The 23,331-nt window shown below is 36.9% G+C and overlaps 1 protein-coding gene across 3 annotated transcripts in view; it reads left to right on the top strand.

Annotated features, from left to right (window-relative positions):
• Window positions 1–1,855: 1,855 nt before the first annotated feature.
• Window positions 1,856–23,331, top strand: part of LOC108986045 (helicase protein MOM1-like) — a 31,163-nt gene continuing 9,687 nt past the window's right edge. For 2 of the 3 annotated variants that reach the window (XM_035689975.1, XM_018958544.2), the window contains exons 1-13: window positions 1,856–1,984; window positions 3,825–4,475; window positions 4,951–5,587; window positions 6,442–6,526; window positions 9,203–9,348; window positions 9,563–9,759; window positions 9,859–9,989; window positions 10,857–11,108; window positions 19,737–19,886; window positions 20,675–20,929; window positions 21,250–21,390; window positions 21,517–21,825; window positions 22,469–22,642. In XM_035689975.1, the coding sequence (XP_035545868.1) occupies window positions 3,833–4,475; window positions 4,951–5,587; window positions 6,442–6,526; window positions 9,203–9,348; window positions 9,563–9,759; window positions 9,859–9,989; window positions 10,857–11,108; window positions 19,737–19,886; window positions 20,675–20,929; window positions 21,250–21,390; window positions 21,517–21,825; window positions 22,469–22,642 (3,120 nt within the window). In that variant the 5' untranslated portion in view covers window positions 1,856–1,984; window positions 3,825–3,832. Of the gene's footprint in view, window positions 1,985–3,795; window positions 4,476–4,950; window positions 5,588–6,441; window positions 6,527–9,202; window positions 9,349–9,562; window positions 9,760–9,858; window positions 9,990–10,856; window positions 11,109–19,736; window positions 19,887–20,674; window positions 20,930–21,249; window positions 21,391–21,516; window positions 21,826–22,468; window positions 22,643–23,331 lie in introns of all 3 variants that reach the window. The other variant, XM_018958543.2, reaches the window with a different exon arrangement.

Raw genomic sequence — 23,331 nt, 5'->3', positions numbered from 1 at the left:
GGCTACATCATATATGTTATTTAATTTTAAAACTATTGTATTTAAGTCTTTTTTTTTATTTAATCTTTTTAATTTTTTTTTACATGTTCGTACTTGGGCTTTGTTGAGCCCAAAAGTCGAAAAAGGGCATTCATTTAGCCCAATAGACGGTCGGAGCTTCAACCTTCATCCGGAGTTTCGATTGGAGCTCAGAGTTTTGACCTCTGATCGGAGTCAGACTTCGATTCTGTTCGGAGTCGGAGTTGGAGTTTAGAATTGACAACTTCGACTCCGTCGGAGTCGGAGCTCAGCCCTACATTCTACTATACCTGATTTAATTACAGTTTCTTTAGGTATCACTAAATTGCATTTGATAAAATTGTGAACCTTTTTAACATGTTGTTTCTTGAATTGCAAAATCAAATCATCTACATTATGAGCAAATATGACACCCCATTAGCATGAAATGATGTCGTTCTGTTTAAGGTAAAATATTCTCTTCTTAACCCCTATTTCTCTCTCTCTTTCCACCTCACAGTCGCCAATCTCTCGATCTCACTCTCTCTTGTCTCATGGAGTGGCCAGATGGGCATAGGCCAATTTGCCACCTGTCTGGATGGGAGGGGCCAAGTGGCAGGGCTAAAAATGGAAAGAGAAAAATTTGAATAATAATATATTTTAAGAAAAATAAAAAATTTTAAAATTAAAGAGATAAGTTAAAAGATTATTTAAATAAAACTTTTTAATATTTATTTTTATAAAGATGTATGGACAATCAATTGTAGGGGAGTGCCTGGGCCACCGAGGTGGTCCATGAGTTTCTATCAAAAAATACAAATATATTTTTATTTTTGTGATTTCTTAAATATTTTTTAAATTATTTTAAAAATTTTAAAAAAATTGACAAACTCATTTAAAAATATTTTTTTAATAATTAAGTTAATGCATCATTTTTCTTTGATGTAATAATGATTATGGACACGTATCGGCCTAGAAAGGAACAAAAAAAGCGATTCGCGTCTCGAATGGCGGGAAAGTCGATTGAGATTTTAAAGATTGTTAAGCCTCGGCGTCAAATGAAAACATATACGACAAAGTAATCAAGGGTAATTTCGTCCTTTAATACAAGGCCAAAATAGTCACGAAACAAATGACCTTAATTTCGGAATTAGAACTCGTTTTTTTTCGCTCCTCTTAACTTATATTATTTTATATTATTTAATTATTATAATTTTTTAAAATTTTTATATAAAATAAATAATTTAATTTTTTTAAATTTTAAAATAAAAATAATATTAAAAAAATATATTTTAATAATATTTTATTTAATTTTTAATTTTAATCTCAATTCATCTATAAAAATAAACGAAATTTCATTTAAATTAAAAAATAATCTCGACTTATTTTATTTTATTTTATAATTATAAATTTTTTAAATTTTTAATTAAAATATAATAAATAATTTAATTTTTTTTAAATTTTAAAATAATAATAATATTAAAAAATAATATTTTAATCTATTTAATTAAAACTTATCTCTTCCACTACCAAACGAATACCTAAATTTTGGGAAGTTTCTCTTTTTATTTTTTTATTCCAGTGAATCGGAGGAAATCTCGCTTCTTTTTGAGGTCTGAATCTCAGATCTACTATTAGCGCTCTGTTTCTTTGCTGAGAAAACAGGGCTAACCTTTTGGTTTTAATTTTTTTTTTAAATACCCAGGTGGCTTGAAATTTCCGTCGGTCAATTTGATCGGTAAAGTTCTTCGGGCTCTGTAGCATTTTTCATACATATATATATATATATAAATATTATATACCATTCACTCGCCACATAACGCATCAACTTTTTCATTCGTTTTTTTTTTTTTTTTTCATTTCTCGTTGTTCTCTTGGGAAATTTCGTCGCTTGTGCATGAAGATACTCAACTAAGCAGTATCTAAGAAAGCTTCTCAACTTTTTTCCCCCCTTGGAAATTAGTTCAACACCGAAATTTTTATGCGGGTTAGTTAGTTTCTCGCATTTCTTAAGTTTGCCTGTGCTCTGCAATGGAACTGTATCAAACTGAAATTTGTTCTTACTTGGTAGTTAGGGCTTTGGTCAGGATTCTTCATGATTGTGTAATTAAAAATGTGGGTAAATAATTCATGTTGATCTGCTTGCCTGTTGTTGTTTGTGGGAAATAAATTAGGGTTTCCTGGTTTCAGAGCTGTGACATTGTGTGATTGAGATCTATTTTGAGCCTTTTATTGAATGTGAAAGAAGCATGCTTGGTTTTGGCCTTTTGTACTCTTTTACGTATCAGTTGGTTTGGTTGAGATCATTTCTTTACGTTGAAGTTAATTCTGTATAATTTAAACTTGGAGTTGTACCTCTAGAAATTCCATTAAGGTGATCCAGCAGTATAAGGTTTTACCACTACAGTTAGCTGGTCTTCTGAACATAATGATGTTGCAGTGACACGATAAGTGTTATGGGTATGTTGAGAGATTGCTTATGCTGGACGATGACAAGTTTCATTTCTGGAGAAAAAAGAAATGTAGACAAATGTATAATAGATGGTTAGCATAGATAGTATCACCTCAGGTGTTAGGGGCAGTAACTTGGATCTTTATTTTTATAGCTGGTGAATAATCAATGTTGCTCTCATTATGTGTTAGAAAGCCTTTAGGTCCAATTTGGTTTGGAAAGAGTGTTTGAAAAGGCCGGAATATGTTTATGTTTGGTATCTTTGGCAAAAGTTTTAGGTTCCATTTGGTTCTTATGGGGAATGAAAGAAAGACTGAAGAATTGATTAAGAATGATTTCATTTTAGTTTTCTCCTGGTATTCTTCCAAGAAAGAGAAGGACAGTCAATTATGGGGTTCTCAAAATGAATATTTTTTCCTGTCACTTCCTTAAAAAAATAGGAGTCTGTGAACTCTCTCTCCAACTTAATGCCATAGAAGCAGGACGTTTCTAATAGTACCAGTGAGTAAACATTCACTTGTTTTTGCCCTTTTTTTTCCGTGGTCATTTAGTGTGAGTTGCTTCTTTTGACCTTCACTTACAAAAAAACTATCATTTTTATCCTCGGCATCGTAATTTCATTTTTTTGTACATTCATTTTCCCCACGCTTGTAATTGAAGGTGTCCTGTGTCATCATCCTAATGTTGAAAATTGTTTCTTCAAATTCCCTTCATGGCTTGAGTAACTTTGGTAGGCGATCTAAACGCTAGTTCTTCCTTTGGGGTATGACTATGGCTTAATAATGGAATAATTGTCTAAAGAAGGGGTCTTCTCACATGCCTAGTAGCATTAAGTATTCCTATGCTTAGAAGAAGTCACCTGCTTCCATTTTTTAATCTCACGTAAAGCTGGAAGTTGCTATATGTTTCTTCTCACGAGAAGAATATTTTACACCTGCTTTTGCACTTGAGTCAAAAAAGCATGCTCAATATATATTTGTAGCTGATTAGTTCTTCCTTTGGCACATTTTCCCATGGTCCCTGGGAAGCAACATTGTGGAGAGGCATCATGGGACCAGACTTGTGAAGAAACATTGAGGGTATATTCAGTGGTGCTGAATTAGCTGTTAGATGATGCATATACATCTTGTATTCCTTAGAACTTTAAACAAATCTCAAAATCTAGTAGAATGTTGTAATTGATTCTATGGTGACATGTAGAAGGCTGTTTGAGCATCCATTGGAATGTGTGCTTGAAATTTATTCTTGTTGGAGGGAGATTCTCATTCATTCTGTGGCATTCTTTTTATTCAGAATTGTGAACTAATGTGAAATACTGATTGGATATGTTGATCATGGATTTGTAGCCATTAATTCTCCCGTTTGCCGTTTACAGCCGAAGGGATGGCAAATGATGCTCAATCTAGTTGCAAAATTAAGGATAATGACAGTAACAGTTCCAAAGGGAGGCACAGCGTTGGCAAAGAATCGAGTACCTCGGGCTCCACAACAATAGATACATCTGGTTTGAGAAGGTCTACTAGAGAAGCATCATTGAAGAGCAAGATGATTCCAAGCCCTCAAAGTACTCGAAAATCAGAGCGTCTTGATAAGCAGATGCCAACTACTCCTTCAATTAAGAGGAAATCTGAGAGAATTGAAAATAAGGGGACGCCAAGTCCTCCTTCAATCAAGAGGAGATCTGAGAGAATTGAGAATAAGGGGATGGCAAGTCCTCCTTCAATCAAGAGGAAATCTGAGAGAATTGAGAATAAGGGGATGACAAGTCCTTTGAGAGGGGCTGAGAGGAGTAAGAAGATCTCCTTGTCAGGTTCTTCTGGATCAAAAAACTCCGATAAAAGCTTGAGGTTAAGAGATATTAAGCAGAAAAAGGAAAAGCGTGTGAAACTGTTGACGCTGGAAACTAAAGAGATTGGAAAAAGTGAAAAAAAGGATTTGAAATCTGAACCTGCAAAAAATAGGAGAATGGATGCTCGTGCTTATAGGGCATTGTTTAAAAAACAATCAAAGAAAGTTACAGCAGCAGGTAACTGAGATTTCTTTTTCCCCTTCTTTAATTTTCTTTTTTGTTACTTGGTGTTGTAAAGTCATACTCTTTTGTGGGAGAAAATGTCCCACAAATTCCAGCCGTTAGTGGGATGGAAGCAACAGCTTGAAGCTATAATGCTTTGCAACTTTTGTGGTAAGAATGGACAATTAGTTTATGCAGTGATTATAAATACTAGGAGAAATGATTGGTCTACACACAATCTTACACAAAGAATTTTACATGTTGGCGCGGTTTAATATGATCCATTAGATTGTAAAGCTTTTTTTATTATAAATTTTATCTAAGTATTACATTAAGCCACATCAACATGTAAACTTCTTTGTGTGTAGACCTAACACTTCTCAAATACTAGTTCTCTTATGGTAGACCTGTTGTTTGCAAATAGATTGTTTTGAGGGGAAAGTTTAATCAGTTATCTTGATTATTCTTACACTTTCTGATTGTCTTGTAGCAAATCACGAGGAGTGGAATAGGCTGGATAAGTCCTCCCAGGGAGGTAGCGGTAATCGTGGGGGTGAAGTTGATGGAGTTGATGAGTGCAGTGAAAAGAGAGAGCAGGAACTGAGAGAAGAATCTGTTGGGAGATCTTGTGACACGGCATTGGTGAGATCAGATTCTAATGTGCATAAATTCTTAAATGAAACATTAGAAGATAACAGGGCAGTAGAATCGTCCCACCCAAGTCACAGGCATATTTCTGTGGACTTAACTAGCATGTCTTTAGATGGAGATGGCATGGATGTTTCTAAGAGTGGTGATTCTCAGCAGTCATCCTATGATGTCTTGGTCAGAGAGATGATTAATGATCGTGAAAATTTACTGGTGGATGGCTCTGTAGAGGAGAAACTGCAAACAACGAAGTTGACCGCATTTAATGAGAAGACACTTGACAGTAATTTGGAAAAGTATCAGGAATTAATAACTTTAAATAGAAAAAGAAAGGCAGTGGATATGGATTCTGATGCTTCTGCAATAATTGCAAGTAAAGATATCTGCACCCCAATTGCTGATTCTGTCCCTTCATCGCCACCTGGGTGTGAAAGAAACAATCTTGATGAGACATGTGGCAGTTGTTGTAAGAGACAAAGGTGGTTATTTACTTAGAATGCTCTAACTGTATCCACTGGTTTGCTATGCTATAAATGGTATATGATGCCAATCACTATGTCTTCATTGTATACATGCTTTTGCCATTTCTACATCTAAGAGGTCTGGATTCAGAATTAGCTTTGTTGCTATTGTTACACTCTGCATTGGTATATATCGTTGACTAACACGCATGAAACTTGTTAAGCACAATATTATGAAATTGTACTCGAGAGGGTGAATGCTTTTTTATATTAGGTACATGTAATTATAATATGTATACGATTTCTTGATGTGTGAATTCCTCTCATAGCCTTGTTTTATGTACCTGTTTAGAATTGTAAATCAGAAGCTGTATATGGTATTGAAGTGTCGGTTTTCGTCAAATTATACCTGGTAAATCCTGCCACATAGGTTTTTTCTCAACCTTTCGACCATATACATTCCAATCCCTTTTATTATAATTTAGTGAATATTCTCATATTCTTGTAATTTTTAAGTTAATTAATGCATTTGACCAATCACCATGTAACTCTTAAGCAAAAGTGATTAAAGAATTGAAATGAGAGGCACTAAATAACTTTGTAGCAGGTAAAAGTAAAAATTAGAAACTGTATGTTGTTTGCTCATATATAAACTTCCTAACCTTCTGGCTTATAATTTCCTGTGTCTACAATATTGACATTCCGACTTGGGCCATTCCAACATGGCAAACAACTTGCTTAGATTGTATGCTTGGGATCGCTATATAATGTTTATCTTCCTCTATGCTACTTATATAAAAAAAAAATCCTGTGTATGGTCTAAAGATTTATTTTCCTGTTTGTTTTTGCTTTTCTGTCTTATATATTTTCAGAGTTGATGATGATTCAACAAAGGAGCAGTACTGTTCTTGCAACACGAAGTTAAACTGGGAGTTATCTGATATCTCTTTCAATAAGGTCGGTTTATATTTACTTAAAAAAAGGGATGGTGTTTACTTTTTCTTTACTTCTTGTTCTCTGCACATGCTTCCAATTCCTCTATTTTCTCACATTCTCTTGGTTCCCTTATTGGGAGAATAAAAATAATTTTGTAATTCTAGTAATGTTTTTTTTTGTGAATTCTATTAAAAGTTTCTCATGCTGTCTTGGTAGATTAAAATGTAACTTAATCAGATATGAAAAATTTCCTTTTCCAGTCTATGGTTTGGTATGGTATTTCTGCGCCTCTCTATTCATGGAGACCTTTATGTGTCATTTTATTTTTGGGAGAGGCACTTCCATCATTTTGTGGAAGAAGTTGAATAGCAGATCTGATATGGTGGATATTTGTTTTATCTAGTTGTTTTGAAGCCCTTAGAAATAGTACTGTAGTTTTTAAAAGAGTCCTAGCAGTTACTGATAAAATAAAATAAAAACTCCTAGCAGTCAGATTTGTTGTTATCTTGATATTAGTCTGTAGATTGTGACCCCTGTAATTTCCATTACACAAATTTGACTGCAGATTGTAATAGCAGAGGTGCAAAATGATGAGGCTGAAAGATCTTTTCATTATAAAAGTTTGTTTGCTAGCATGGTTAGTTATGAAATCAAAGTGAACTGGGCATTTGTATGAGTGCACTAGGGCTTTTCAGGAAAACAGTAGGCCCAATCCGCCCGTCAGACCTGACCTTATAAAGTCGGCTGCTTTATTGGGTTGGTTCGAGTTGAAAATTAAGCAACCTGATTAGAAGGTTGAACAGTTCTTGGTTTAATGAATTGAGAACCCAACTCACATGATAATCCCATTTTCACTGAAACCCTACACAATTCAATCCCATCATCTTTGAGTCTCTGTTGCACCGCAGACCCCCAGACCCCTTCATCTCTTGCATCTATCCCACCTCATCTTAAAACCCACACTCTTCTTGTGATACCCCCATATGATATGGATAAGGGTATATGGTGAATGAGATCATACATTGCTTGGGAATGAGAAGTTCTTGCTCTTTATAAGGTTTCAATGAGGTTCCAATTGTATCATTGACTAGTCCTTTTGGAGTATAGGTCATGTGGTTTGGGCATTCCATTAGACCGTTACAAATGGTATCAGAGCCCATCTTAACAAAAAATGTGGGACTTGAGCCATGCCACCTACAATAGACAAGCCCGACAGGAATTTAAGGGGGTAGATTGTGATACCCTATATGATATGGATAAGGGTATATGGTGTATGAGATTTCACATTGTTTGGGAAGGAGAAGTTCTTGCTCTTTATAAAGTTTTAATAGGGCTCTAATTGTATCATTGACTAATTCTTTTGGAGTATAGGTCATGTGGTTTGGGCCTTCTATTGGGGAGTTACAACTCTTGACTTAGTTGATTGATTTTGATAGCAGTGGGTCAGTGTTTTGAATTCATGCTATTGACAACCAGAGCCCACATGGTGGAGGCTAAATGCATAGAGAACCACCTTGCACACAAACACACACACACTCTCTCTCTCTCTCTCTTTATTCGAGTCATTTAGATCTTTTATCACCTTCTTTATTGTGGATCCATGCCCAAAATTTCAGAGCCTAGTATACTTTTTGGGTCTGATTCCTATTCTCTTAAAGCTTTTATCTGAAATATTGTACCTACTTGTCTGCCTGTTTTGGGTATATCATGATCAAAACCAAGGATGGAATTGTTTCTGTGCCTTCTGCATTTACTGATCATCAAGATGGTAGGTCTTATAGCATTCTTCTGCATAGGCCTTTCTGTTGCCGCTTTTTGCTACTTGTGTCTTCGTGGTTTGGTGCTCCAATTTCTGTGTTAATTAATCGTTCAAATTGTCTTATTATGTTGGTCAAACTAGCTGAGAAGAGCCATCTGTTCTTTTACTGCCTCGGTCAGTTTGGGGGAGGATTAATCTCAAGTTGGGCCATGACCTGACTTTTCGGTTGGGTTGCACTCCTGGAGTGCATGAATATAAATGATCTTCTTTATGCATAGATAGCAGGAGTGATATTATTCATCAATTTAGTTTTTTTTTTTTTTTACAAATTATAGATATATATTCTATACCCATTAAGTACCAATATTCAATGGTAGGGGGTATCCAACGATCATTTTCTATGAGTGAAAGCATACATATTTGTTCATGATGATATTCTAAGAAGATTCAAATGGAATATTTATTGCCAAATCTTTTGGTATCCCTGCCCTCTCTCCAAACAAAAATTAATTCTATTATTTTTCCCGTTGCATTTGTGAGAAGGTATCGTTGATGGGTGTTGTGAAAAATAAGATACGTCTCTTCCCAATTTAGAAATAAAGCTTTATAAGAGTACATGCTCCATGGTCTACGAAGCAAAATGTATAATGGTGAAAAAGCATACATTTATCATTGTAGCAATATGTATTGGACAAGAAATAAAGCCTAGAACTACAACAAAACCTTGTCTATAAAATGTTATTTTCTGAATTTGAGTCCTACCTTTGCTTCATTGGTGTATGTTTTCAGAACTTGCTGAACTATTTATTCTTGTTAAATTCACTGGTGGGCTGTGCCATGCCAGTTTACTTGAAAACTGTGTATGCTTGTTTTCATATCTTCTTAGATGAGACATTGATCTTTTTATGAATATCATTTCTCTAAATTTGTTGCATTAGGATAGAGGGAATCCTGAAGCTGCTGTTATGGTTGGTTATTCTGGAAAGTGCATCAATCGTTTGCAGCAAAAGGAGTCTTCTGTAGATCTTCAATCAGAAAGTGACCAAAATACATGCGTCGTCTGCAAGCTTGGTGGGAAGCTCTTGTGGGTGATCATTTTTTATTGGTTTATGTATGAGGGTTATTGGTTGCTTATTTTGATTTCCATACCAATTGCCTTGTCTCATTTAATGGATGGATATTTATTGCCACATAGTTGTGTGCACGCGCAGATTGTAATGCAACATACATACCTTTTTTCCTTGAGTTTCATTGATTTTGTGAAATATTGTTCTCTCATGGCTTTTGTTCATTTTCAGGTGCTGCGATGGAAAAGGGTGCAGAAGAGGATACCATCCTTCTTGTCTAAATCCTCCTTTTAACATTCTCCTTCCCCTAGGAGTTTGGCACTGTATTTCATGTGTTAGAAAGAAGATAGAATCTGGCGTGCATTCTGTATCAGAAGGAATAGAATCTATTTGGGATGAAAGAGAAGTAGAGGTGCCAGATGTTAATGGTATGGGCATCATTTTATGTTTCTCATCTTTCTTGTTATTAATATTACAAAATGTTGATTTTTGTTAATATGCATTGGCCTTATGGTACTTTGTTGTAGGTTTGCAAAAGCAGAAGCAGTTTTTTGTTAAATACAAAGGTCTTGCTCATGTTCATAATTGTTGGGTGTCAGAAAGACAGCTACTTCTTGAAGCCCCATGCCTTATTGAGAAATTCACCCAAACAAAACAGGTTCTTTATCATTTCGATAATTAAATAGATGATGTTGTGTAGTTGCAAAGTGACACGTGCTTTTTATGGTAGTGAGATGCTTCTGCATTTGATTTAATTCTGTTCTATTTATTGAGCCTATTTTCTTTGTTCGACGTATCTACTTTTTTAACCTATGTTTTCCTTAGATTCTTTATGTTTTGGGCATTCATTCTTAAACTAGCATGCTTAGGCGTTGCTCTTACATATAATCCCATTTACTTGGGCTCTTGTGTACTCTTTTGATCAATAAAAATTTATTTACCGATCAAAAAAATGTTTTGGACATTTAGGCTCAGTTTGTATACACAAACCTTCTTATCTCATCTGATCATTACAACTTTTTCAAATTTTCATACAAAAATATAATAAACAATTCAACTTTTTCAAATCCCAAAATAAAAATAATACTAAAAAATATATTCTAACAATATTTTATTCAACTACCATTCAAAACATCTCATTTCATCTGAACTGTCTATCCAAATCCAACCTTATTCATCTCATGTAATACTATATGCCTAGGTTGTGCAAGCTCCATGTAGGCTTTTTGAAAAAAAGTGGGACCCATCATGAAAAAGTGAGTTTTTCATGTGGGTTCCATTTTTTTTTTCAATAAGTATGCGTAGGGCTTGCACACTGTAGGCCCATACAAAACGCTTTCCATTCATCTATATTGATAGAGATCCTTGTATGCTACCCTTTTTTTATGTGCAATGCCTTGTGGATCTGCTGGATTTTGTCTGATTTTTCTTACTCACCGTTCCATCCAAAAATGGAAATTGTTACGATAATTGATTCCTTAATGTGATATATGTTTCCCTTTATGATGAGAATTTTGTTCTTCAGATCACTAGGTGGAAGCATGAGTGGAGTCTCCCACACCGCTTGCTACAAAAAAGATTTTTAATGTCTTCCAGACAGTTTGATGAATGTCATGAGGGGCATGATGGTGATAGTCTACACGGCCATTGCGAATGGCTTGTGAAATGGCGTGGTCTAAATTATGAACATGCAACATGGGAGTTGGAGAGTGCTTTATTTTTACATTCACCTGAAGGTCAGAGCCTAATTCATGATTATGAAACTCGTCGAGGGAAGGTAAAGTTAACTTGTAATATAGATAAGGTGCCTCCAGAAACTAGATTTCATATTATTCATTTTACACCTTTCGTTCATACTTTCTTTGTGGAATTTCTTCAGTATTTATATGAATAGATGACTACTTGTGTTGGTTGATAGATGAGACTCAGGGCATGTTTGGGTGATGAGATGAGAATTTTGTAAATATTAGTAAAATGATTTGAGTTAACTGTTAAGATGTTTTATTTGGTTTTGGGAAATGACATAAAAAAGGTTAAATAAAAATATTATAAAGTTATAAAATGGTTTAAATATAATTTATCAATATAATTTTTGTTTTGAAATTTGAAAAATTATATTGATTTTTGTGTTTTGTTTTGAAGTTTGGAATAGTTATATTATTTTTTGTGTTTAGATAATGATGGGTTATGATCAGATGAAAATGTTGAAGATTTGAAATTGAAACATGTGTTTGAGTGAGTTTGAGAAGGAAATTATGAGAAGTTTTGAGATGACATGAGAAATTTTATCTCTTTGTTGCCAAACAAGGCCTTATTCTGCTGCAAATACTTTTATTCTTGAAAGTACTTAATCCTGTCGTGGCCTTGTGGGCTTGTGTGAGGGTTTTAGGATGTTTTCAAGATTTTTAAGTGAAATTAGTCATTAGAGCTGTGCTCTTTTCTGGCATGATATATTATGAGTGGGTGAGTTACTAAGGGCAGGTTTGGATCATAAAACAAAACACAAAATTCTCATCTCATCTCATCTCATCATTACACATTTTTCAAATCCCCATACAAAATATAATAAACAATTTAACTTTTTCAAATCCCAATACATCTTTTTCAAATCCCAAAACAATAATAATATTAAAACTTAATATTTTAAACTTCAAAACAAAACACAAAATTCTCATCTCATCCCCCAAACCTACCCTAAGTCTACATTTCTAGGACTTTCTAAGTTGCAAATATTGATATTGTTCATTGAAATATATGGGAATAACAGGAGGGATTGGTCATTGGAATCCTATTTCTAGAAGAATTTCTCTTGGAAGATTAGTTGGGAATTTTGTGCACTTAAAAAAAGTAGCTCTTTGTTTGGGTCGTGGCTTTATGGAAATACTTGTTTTGATCAAGAGGAAGAGGAAGATCACCATTTCCTCCCAAAATCGCATCTCCTCCTTAAGTATATAAGGAATTCCCAACTGGCACACCTTCAATGTCTATCTTGTAGAGAACTTGAGGCTTTCTGATCTCAACCTATTATCCAGGTTCTCATTAGTAACAAGAATGAGTTGACAATTGGATCAAGAGGAATAGGAAGATCACCATTTCCCCCCAAAACCGCATCTCCTCATTAAGTATATAAGGAATTCCCAACTGGCACGATCATATGCCTTCAATGTCTATCTTGTAGAGAACTTGAGGCTTTCTGATCTCAAACTATTATCCAAGTTCTCATTAGTAACAAGAATGAGTTGTCAATTGCAATCCTGGAATTAGTTGACAAACAATTCTTGCAATTTTTAGGGTTGGTAATCTTCATTGTGTCCCCGAGTTTAGCATGTACAAGTTCATAGTTAACTTGGGTCTTGTTTGGTTACACAAATGAGATGAGAAATCTGTGAATAGTAGTGAGATGTTTGTGAATAGTAATGAAATGGTTTGAGTTAAAATGTTTTATAGGGTTTTGGGAAATGAGAAATGAAAAGTTGAATAAAAATATTATTAGAATATAATTTTTATTTTGAGATTTGAAAAAGTTGAATTTTTTTTTGTGTTTTGTTTGGAAGTTTGGAAAAATTATAATGATTAGGTAAAATGATAAGATGAAAAAGTTGAAAAGTTGAAAATTCATAATTTTTTTTTGATAGGTAATCAAAGATGTTGTATTCATAGAAATAGGCAAAGCCCAAGTACACAAGAAGTATACATGAAAAACGCCTAGCTAGAGGTTACAGTAGAAAGAAGAAAATCATGAACAGTAAGACCATTACAATCTATAGTTCTTGCCCAAAAGAACAAAAACTTAAAAAAGAAAACTTTAAGCTCCAATGTTCTCTCTTGATCATCGAAACATCGAGCATTTCTCTCCCTTCAAATACACTAACACAAACATATTGGGACCAATCTCCAAATAGCCACTACTTGAGGATTGCCGTATAGACCTCTCCAGCTTGCGAGGAAATCCACCAATTTGCAAGGCATAACCCAAGACAATCCGACTCTTGAGAAAAAATCATCCCATATAACCTTGGCTACCTCGCAATGTAAAAGCAGATGATCAACAGACTCTCCATGTTTCTTACACATACAACACCAATCTAGGATAATAACCTGTCGTTTCCTCAAATTATCAGTAGTGAGGATCTTGTCCAAAGATGTTGTCCAGACAAAGAAAGCTGCTTTTGAGGGAGCTTTCGTCTTCCATATACTCTTCCACGGGAATATTGACAATTCGGAGTTTGTTAGCTTTTGATAAAAAGAACTGACAGAAAAAATACCTTTCTTTGAATGATTCCAAAGCAACCTGTCTCCGGTGCCCCTTGGAATACTTGCGAAATATAATGTCGCAAAGAACTCCGTAATCAACTCCACCTCCCAATCATGAATTGTCCTAATGAAGTCAATATTCCATTGAGGGGTGCTGTTTGAAACGACTAGAAGATCAGCGATCGATGCCTCATTTACTCTAGCAAGTGCAAAGATGGCAGGGAAGGTATCTCGCAAACAAATGTTATCACACCAAATATCAAACCAAAAAGGAACACGCGAACCATCGCCTACAATAAAATGTTCATGTCCACAAAAGGACCCCCAAAGGCTTCTAATATTTTTCCACACACCCACTCCATGAGTGCCTCGTACCTCATTCGAGCACCATCCCCCCCAAGCTTCCCCAAACTGAGAGTCTATAACAGACTTCCATAATGCCTCCCTTTCATTTTGGTACCTCTACAACCATTTACCCAACAGAGTTTGATTGAATTTCATCAAGTGGCGAATTCCCAACCCTCCCACACAAATTGGGGTACAAACAGTTGACCAATTAACTAGATGGAATTTGAACTCATCTCCCAATCCACTCCATAAGAACTCCCTTTGTAATTTCTCAATGCTGTTAGCCACCTTAGTGGGGAGTGGGAACAAAGGTAGAAAATAAGTGGGTAAGTTTGAAATAGTGCTTTTGATCAAAGTCAACCTACCGCCCTTCGACAAGTAAAGCCTCTTCCAAGTTGCCAATCTACGCTCCACCCTTTTAATTACATCATTCCAGATCCTTACATATTTAAAAGAAGCACCCAACGGTAAGCCACGATACTTCATAGGAAAAGAAGCACCCAATGGTAAGCCACAATACTTCATAGGAAGCGAAGATATCTTGCATCTCAAGGTAGTAGCTAAAATCTCCATGTCGGGGACAGCCCCACTGGCACTATTTCCGACTTTGTGAGATTGATACTCAAACCTGGCACAACTGCAAAGCAAAGGAGTACCGCCCTCAAGGCTTGGGCTTGTCCAAGGTGTGCACCACAAAAGCTAAGCGTGTCATCAGCAAATAACAAGTGAGAAATGTTAAGATCGCCATTCCCCATCGAGAAACCATGCAGTAACCCACTGCCCACCAGACCTTCAATCATCTTGCTGAGAGCTTCCATGACAAATAAGAAAAGTAGAGGAGAAAGCGGATCTCCCTGTCTCAAACCACGAGAGGAGTTGAAGAAACCCACCAGTGATACATTTACCAAGATAGAGAAATGAGCTGAAGAGATACAAAATTCTGCCCATTTCTGCCATTTCCCCCCAAAGCCACATCTTCTAAGTAAGTAAAGAAGGAAACTCCAGTTGACATGATCATATGCTTTCTCCATGTCTAACTTGCAAAGTAGCTCGGGTTCTCTAGACTTCAATCTACCGTCCAAGATTTCATTTGCAATAAGAACTGAGTCAAGAATTTGTCTACCTTTGACAAAAGCATTTTGCGGCTTCGAGATTAGTTTTTCCACCATTGAGCTTAATCTAATTGCTAACACTTTTGAAAGAATCTTGTACATCCCATTCACGACTAATAGGGCGATAGTCTCTCACATCCCGAGACCCCACCTTTTTAGGAATGAGGGCTAGAAAGGTGGTATTGAGACTCTTTTCAAATCTAGCATTAGAATGAAATTCAAGAAAAACTTGCATAATATTTTCCTTGACCACCTCCCAACAAGTTTGAAAGAAACCCAAAGTAAACCCATTCGGACCAGGAGCTTTATTACTTGCCATACCTCTAATAACATTGCCCACTTCTTCTTCTGTAAAAGGCCTTTCTAACCACCTACAGTTTGCTGGTCTAATGTTGAAAAGGACAAACCATCCACTCTCGGTCTCCAATTATGCTCTTCAGTTAATAGATGTTGATAGTACTGTTCAATGTGGTTTTTGATAACCATCTGATCCGAAGAAGCAGTCCCATCTACCATCAGTACATCAATGGCATTGTTCATCCTATGAGAGTTCGCCATCCTATGAAAGAATTTCGTACATTTGTCCCCCTCCTTAAGCCAAAGTACCGTTGATTTCTGTCTCCAGGAAATCTCATCTGTCAAAGTAACCCTTTCAAGATCAGCAACTACTTGATTCTTGCTAATTTTATCAAGTTCTGAAAGGATTCTGGCCACCTCCTCACCTTCCAGACCCTGTAGTTCCTCCATAAGAGAGTGCTTTTGCTGAAGCACGTTATCAAAAACTTGTTCATTCCATTACTTTAGGTCTTGTTTAAGCACTTTCAACTTTTTTGCCATAATAAAGCTAGGAGAGCCGTGGAAACTATAGGAAGTCCACCATTGTCTAACCCTATCTACAAAGCCATTAGTTTTAAGCCACATATGCTCAAATTTAAAGTACCTTTTATCCCCTTGGATGCATCCACAATCTAACATGATGGGGAAATGATCGGAGTATAAACGGGGTAATCTTCTTTGAGCAACATCCGGGAAATGCGACTCTTAATCAGGAGTGAGCAAAAATCTATCGATCATTGACCAAGATGGACAATCACGGTTGTTGGACTAGGTAAACGAGCCTCCTGATAGTGGAATGTCCATAAGCTCCTGTTCTGAAATGAAATCAGAAAAATCTCTCATAGCTGGAGAGATGTGAGAAATACCCGACTTTTCGCTTGGAAAGCGAGATGTGTTAAAATCCCCCCCAATACAACTTGGTGGCTTCCACCAACTCATGAGTCCTGCTAGCTCTTCCCACAAAAACGTTCTCTCCGAATCAATATTTGGGCTGTAAACACCAGCAAATGCCCATTTGAAGCCATCTTCTAGATTAGCAAAGGAGCAAGCCACCGTAAAATCACCCACACACTCCTCTACCCTTTCCACCACTTTTGTGTCAAACATAATTAGGACTCCCCCAGAGGCTCCTTTAGAAGGTAGATAAGACCAACCGCCATGTTGTCCTCTCCAAAGACTACGAACTATTTGTCTTGAAATAGTTTCCAACTTAGGGTAGGTTTGGAGGGTGGGATGAGACACAAAATTCTCATCTCATCTCATATTATCATTACACATTTTTCAAATCTCCATACAAAATATAATAAACAATTCAACTTTGTCAAATCCCAATTCACCTTTTTCAAATCCCAAAATAATAATAATATTAAAACACAATATTTTAAACTCTCAAACAAAATACAAAATTCTCATCTCACCCTTCAAACATGCCCTTAGTCTCTTGTAAGCATATGATATCCCCTTTCCATTGACGAAATAAATTTCTGACTTGGAACAGCTTATTAGGATCATGCGGGCTCCCTCACATTCCAAGATAATATTTTTGGCTTCATGGGACAACCATTTTACCCCTCCCCTTACAACGCTCCCGAGTAGACCCCCCCCCCCCCCCCCCACATCCTCTTTCATTGCCCATGTTAACCTTTTGAGTTCTCTTTCCCCTTTTTTAGCCGAAGCCAAGAATTGATTGGACTTGGATTGAGCATTTACAGCCTCTACAGTTGTAAGTAGGGCCATAAATTCAACTTCAAAATCGCCGTAAGAAATTCCTACCATATGCTTAATGTCCATCGATTTCTGAATAACCCAATCTGACACGTTGGGATGAAAGGAGTTGAGTGGAGTAGGTTCAACCTCCCCATTCCTATTGGCTGTAAACAGAACCAAAGAGTTAGAATTTTTGAAGACACTGGGTTCTTCTATTGTCTCCAACCCAATCTGATCAGACACCTGAACCCATTCCTTTGCCGCCAAAGGGATAGGAAACAACCCAGAAGGTGCCAACGACATTGTCTGTGTAACCACCAATCTCGAGAACTCGGCTAAAGTACTGTTTGATTGAGCTGACGCCAACTCAACACACTGTGACAACACCGGAAGAGGTTTCGCCGCCAGAGCATTGGGAGCTGGGCCAGAACTTGCCAGCGACCAGATCTGAGCCACCTCGAAGGTTGACGGCCCACCCAAGAGCTCCCCATACTCCATTGAGGCTTGCGCAGGGCAGATGGCTTAATCGGAGGATTCTGACTCAAGGGATACCGTTGCCTGGATCTCCGACATCGTGGATGTTGTCGCATGGATTGCTGACGCATGGGGAATAGCCTGCTGCAGTACCAACTCTGGCGCCGAAATGAAACTACCCAGGCTCGGAAGAGCCGCTGTCGCGACCCTCTCAAGACCCCCAGAACTCGCCGATAGAAACTCCCCCATCGACCCCTTTGAGATACACGGCAATTTCTGTGCATTTTCTGGTGCTAAAAGAGGGCTCCCGGTGCTACTTAGAGCTATCGGCGCCAACTCCGGCACCCCAGACGTTGCCGGCGAGGCCCTCGCCGCTTCCGACGAACCCGTGACCACCTCCGACGACCCTGACCCACCACCAATGGTGGAGGTTGAGGCCCACGCGGCGGTAGAATAACGCTGTTTGCAGCCCTTCGTCTCCAAGCAGGCTAGGCTTGGGAAACAAGCTGGGCCTGCGAGATGGGCCGCTGGGCCCCATGAAAACTGGCCTGCCTGGAGATTGAGCTTGATAACTGGGCCACTTGTTGACCCGCTGGGCCCTCAAAGGCCACCCTCTTGCTCTTCAAAAAGCCTTCTCCCAGTCCGAAAACTGGCCCACTGAAAAAGTCTTCTCCCTGGCCCATAACAGTAGCCTTCTCCCTCTTCAGACCCTCCTCAACACTGTGTTTAATAAACCCCATATTAAGTTGCAAAAATCCCACTTGCTTCTCCATCTCAGCCAAAGCATGCAGCAGATTTTCCAAAGTTGGCCCCGACAGACTCCTGCCCAAACTTGCCTCTTCACAGTGCAGCGTTTTCACCATAAAGGAAGAAATTCTTGTCCCCTCTGCAGGTTTTGGAGCTCGAGACAAGACCTCTCTGTACGAAGAGGAGGCCTGGTACCCTTGTGGTGGAGGAGGAGGCGTCCATGGGAGGCTTCCTCTGTTATTCCTTCCCAAAACAAAGGAAGTTGCAGAAATATCCTTCAACAAATCACAAAAATTCCTCCAACCTATCCCTTTCCTCCCTTTCGGTATCATCAGTAAGCCTTGGCGTTTCTCTTGACCAAACTTTGATAAAGAGAAAAAACTCCCATAGGAGTTACTCTGCCTCTGCACCACCAACACTTGAGAGAACCATTTCTACGCGACCTGAGGAAAACTCCCTCAACAGACAGACCTTCCTCCACCATGGCTGCCAGCCAACCCAACGAGCCTTGATCAATGAAGATGTGATTCACAGCATGACAGCTGCTCTTTGTGATTTTGCACCACCTTGCGTTCATCTTCTTAAAATCAAAGCATTTTTTATCGATAATAACATTCCTACTAGTCCCCATCACAAAACCACTAGAATAAAAAAAAACTAAGCAGAAACTGAACTAAGAAATAAGCACTGGTCTACCACCACCATTAGCGAAAGGAAAACCAATAGAAAGAGGCAAACATGAGATGAGATGAGACTTTAGTGGAGAAACGATCCTTTTGTTTTGGTTGGCCTTACCGTATAAAAAGTTTGGATTTTTTTTTTTTTTTGTTTTGTTTTGTTTCTGATGATAGGAAAGAATCTTGTTTTGTTGATTGGTGGCTAAAGACTCAGGGTTTTGGCCAACTAGACCATGCTTTAGCCTGTGCATAAAGGCTCAATTGATTTTTTTTTTTGGTTTGCGCCAGGTGTCTGAGAAAAGCATCCCAACTAATCCCGAGGGTGCACAAGCCCTCGGCAAGGAGTTTTCCAGCACCTTGGGTAATTGTAGGGGAAAATCCCCTAGTCCGATTGCCCCAAGACATTGTTTGCACCTAAGGGGATTTGAATCTTAGACCTAGGGCCCCAGCATACCCCCAAGCCCAAGGCCTTTACCACTTGAGCCAACCCCTAGGGGTTTAAAGGCTCAATATATTAAACTTGATTCACTTACTAATATATTAAGGCGTAACCTGAAACTAAGGTCCATGTCCAGAAATTATGGAAATTATATAATAATACTTGACCTATTTCACTGCTCCATTGAATTTGTCATGTCAATGTGTTCATGTTCTGTTACTGTTTATGTTGTGTGACATTTATTTATCGTTGGTTTATTTTACTTTTCATCTCCTTAACTTTCCCTTTTGGTAATAATCAACTTCCTGCAGATACCACAGAGAAAAAAAAGTTCTTTAGATAAGTTATCGCAGCCGACGACTGGAGGTTCACCTGGGTTCGATAATAATCATCTTTCATACGTTAACAAGCTGCGTGAGTTTTGGGACAAAGGCCGGAATGCAGTTGTTATTGATGATCAGGTGAGGTTAATATATGATTCTGTGATTTAGGAGCTTCATTGATAGTTGTAATTAAGAATTTTCTCAACAGATGATATTTTGGTCATATAATATAGAGTTCTTAAGAGTTATGTGATCTGATGAACTGATGATGGATTTTCTGATCTGATTTGCATATATGGGGTAATTTGATCCAATAAGAACCCAATATGATGAAACATCTGATAAAGATAAGCAAACAATAATTTAATGTATAAAAAGGCTTTAATATGTTTGATTGATGTGTAATTTATCCAGAGATAAAGTTTGTATTGAAATAGAGTAACTGTGATGTACACTTTTTCTTTTATTTCCCCTATTGTTTCATGGGTCAGATCTCTAGTAGTGACATGCTTGAATTGGTATTTCATTAAAGGACATCCAATGCATTATTAGGTAGCGTCAGATATCCTCCCTTTGATATATGATAAACATATTCTTTTTCGTTATTGAGAAATGTTGATGGGTCGTTTGGTACCTGTATTTTTTCTTTAACTTTTGAAGGCCCTGAAGATTTTGTGCGTTAGAATTTTTTTACTGTGCAAGTGCTTGAAAATCTGTCTCCATGTCTCTCTCTTTCTCGCTACATGTTTGCTTTTTTATTCTAAAATTGATATCCTGAGTTATGATATCAATGAGAAGTTTGGTCCCATAACATATTTCATTGTTATATTACTTATATAAAAAAAAGCATATTTCATTGTTATATTATTTAGATGCGCTAAAATTTCATTTTCGGTGGAGCTGATCATTCTTTGTTTTTTTTGCAGGAACGCATTATAAAGGTGACTGCATTTATATTATCTTTGCAGCCTGATGCTTGTCGACCATTTCTCATCGTCTCAACTTCTGCGGCACTATATTCTTGGGATCAGGAATTCTTGCGTTTGGCACCACCTCTTGATGTTGTGGTTTATAGTGGAAACAAAGATATGCGTGAAAGTATTAGGGCACTGGAGTTTTATGACCAGGGCGGTTGCCCATTGTTTCATGTACTCATAACCACACCAGAAGTTATACTGATGGTATATCTTTGCAGCCAGCATGTTCCATTTCGCGTTGAAAAATTCTATTGGACTTGATGTGTTGCAAGTTGTCTTAAGGATGGGTTATTCTATTGGTTTAGATCAACTCAAAGATTTTGTTTTTCTTTTCTGTTATCATAATGTGTGGTATTTCTACCCTTCTAACAACTGCACGTCCAAGGTTGTATGAGTAGCGATTGCTTTCTAGAATGTCAGTGGTATAGGTTTTCCTGGCTTCTATCAGGAAGAAAGGCCTCTTCTACTTGCAAGTTTTTCAATTTTCACTTGCCATGAGCTGTCTTGTTTGTGTTGTTTGGCAGGATATTGATATGTTGGAATGCATACGCTGGGAAGCAGTAATTGTCGATGAGTGTCAACACTCTGTAATTTCTTTACATATGGAACACATCAAGGTGCTGTATACTGATAGGAGACTTCTTGTTGTCAATGGTCAACTAAAGGTTTGTTTCATGGATTTTATTTTTGTGGATATTTATATGCATACATATTTATATATCTATATGCCCATGTATGTGGTTATTATTTTTCTGATGGGCTTGTTTATGCAATGCTGCTGGATTTTGCAGGATACTAAGGAGGAATACCTTAAATTGCTGTCTTTGCTTGATTCCCAGAGTGATTTGAATAACAGTGCATTAATAACCAGTTCCAATGACAATATCAGTAAATTGAAGGAGAGGTTGTCAAGTTATATTGCATATAATAAATCCAAGTTAGACTATTCTAGGTTTTTGGAGTATTGGGTACCTGCACGGTTATCCAATGTGCAGATTGAGCTGTATTGTGCTGCCCTACTCTCGAACTCCATGGCACTGCGCTCATTTTCAAAGAATGGCTCTGAGGCAATCCGTGATATTCTTATCTCTTCCCGGAAGGTTAGCTTGATTTAACATACTGCATTAATCACATGGATAGATGCTATTTCATTTAACTTTGTAGTCCCCCTCATTCTTGTTGTTTGACTTTGCGCAGTTTGAAGATCATATGAACAAATTGTATCAGTTTTTGTTATGCAATTACAAGTCAATTTGGATGGGAATGGTTATAGATCTGAAGATATGATCCATGAATTATGTAATCTAGAGAATTTATAATGGTTTATAATTTTATTTCCATCGTTCATAATTAGTAATTTGACTTTTAAGAGTTAGCAAAAAGATGTAATCTGGAGAATTAAAAAGGTTTATAATTTGATTTCCATCATTCATAATTAGTAATTTGACTTTTTAAATTTTCTTAGTAAGTTGCATATAATTTGAAACTCCAGAAGGTTGGGCAATGGTGACCTAATTATTTGTTTCGACATTACCTTATTTCTTGTCGATCTGAGTTTGAAGTTACCATCATTTACTTTTTTTACATCTGAGTTTTGATGTGAATGCATAATACTTGTAAAAAAAAGAAAGGATGTCTGTATTTCAGTTAGCCTAGTCAGTAATAAATCTTTGCAATGTCTTAACTCTTTTCATGTATGTTTGTTATTTTCTTTAATGGTGGTTGGATTGTATTCCTTGTCAGTGCTGTGATCATCCTTATATTGTGGATCCATCCCTACAAATCTTGCTCACTAAAGGCCTTCAAGAAGTTGCGTTTTTGGATGTTGGAATAAAAGCAAGTGGAAAGCTACAACTTCTTGACATGATGCTTATGGAGATGAGAAATCGAGGTTTAAGAGTACTTGTTCTTTTTCAGGTACAAGGGTTGTTTAACCAACGCATATCCTTTGTTCATTCATTTTTTTTTCCTTTTTTTTCATTTTTTAATTCCTTCCTATCATTTCTTTTTTGCATGAACTTTTGCAGTACTCTTTCGTTGATGCTTTCTTCACTATTGTTGTATGTCATTATATTTCCATTTTCTTTTATGGCAATTGTTGATATTATCTAGCAAAACATTTTTTTTGGATAGTTTATTATCTAGTAAAACCTTGAAATATAGTAATTGATAAGCAATCAATTTCTCATTTAAATGAGATCTCTTAAAGTTTGTATGTGTATTAGGAAGTTGGTAGATTTTTTTAACAGCCTTTTCACTAGCAATCCGATATGGAGGACACAACCTCTACACGGCTAGCATGGCAGGAGTTGACTTGCAAGAGAAGTTTAAATTCTGAATTTTAAATTTTCTCAACTTGACATGTCAGTGTGCCCTCCACATTGGCTTGAAAATAGAATATTTCTTCTTCAAATGTATGATTCTTTAGGTTTAGGAGTCGGTAAATTTCAGTCATATGCAGATTTTCTCACATGTATTATATTATGCCAGGGTAGGGCTCTTATCATGGGCTATTCACTAGTTGATGTGGCATTAATGTGAGGCTGATAAGGCAGTCAATGCGTGACACAAACCTCAATTTTAATATACGGTGTGACTTGCCCTCA

This window comes from Juglans regia, chromosome 5, assembly GCF_001411555.2.
Source record: "Juglans regia cultivar Chandler chromosome 5, Walnut 2.0, whole genome shotgun sequence".
In the NCBI taxonomy this organism is placed as follows: domain Eukaryota; kingdom Viridiplantae; phylum Streptophyta; class Magnoliopsida; order Fagales; family Juglandaceae; genus Juglans; species Juglans regia.
This window is presented reverse-complemented; position numbering and strand designations above follow the sequence as displayed.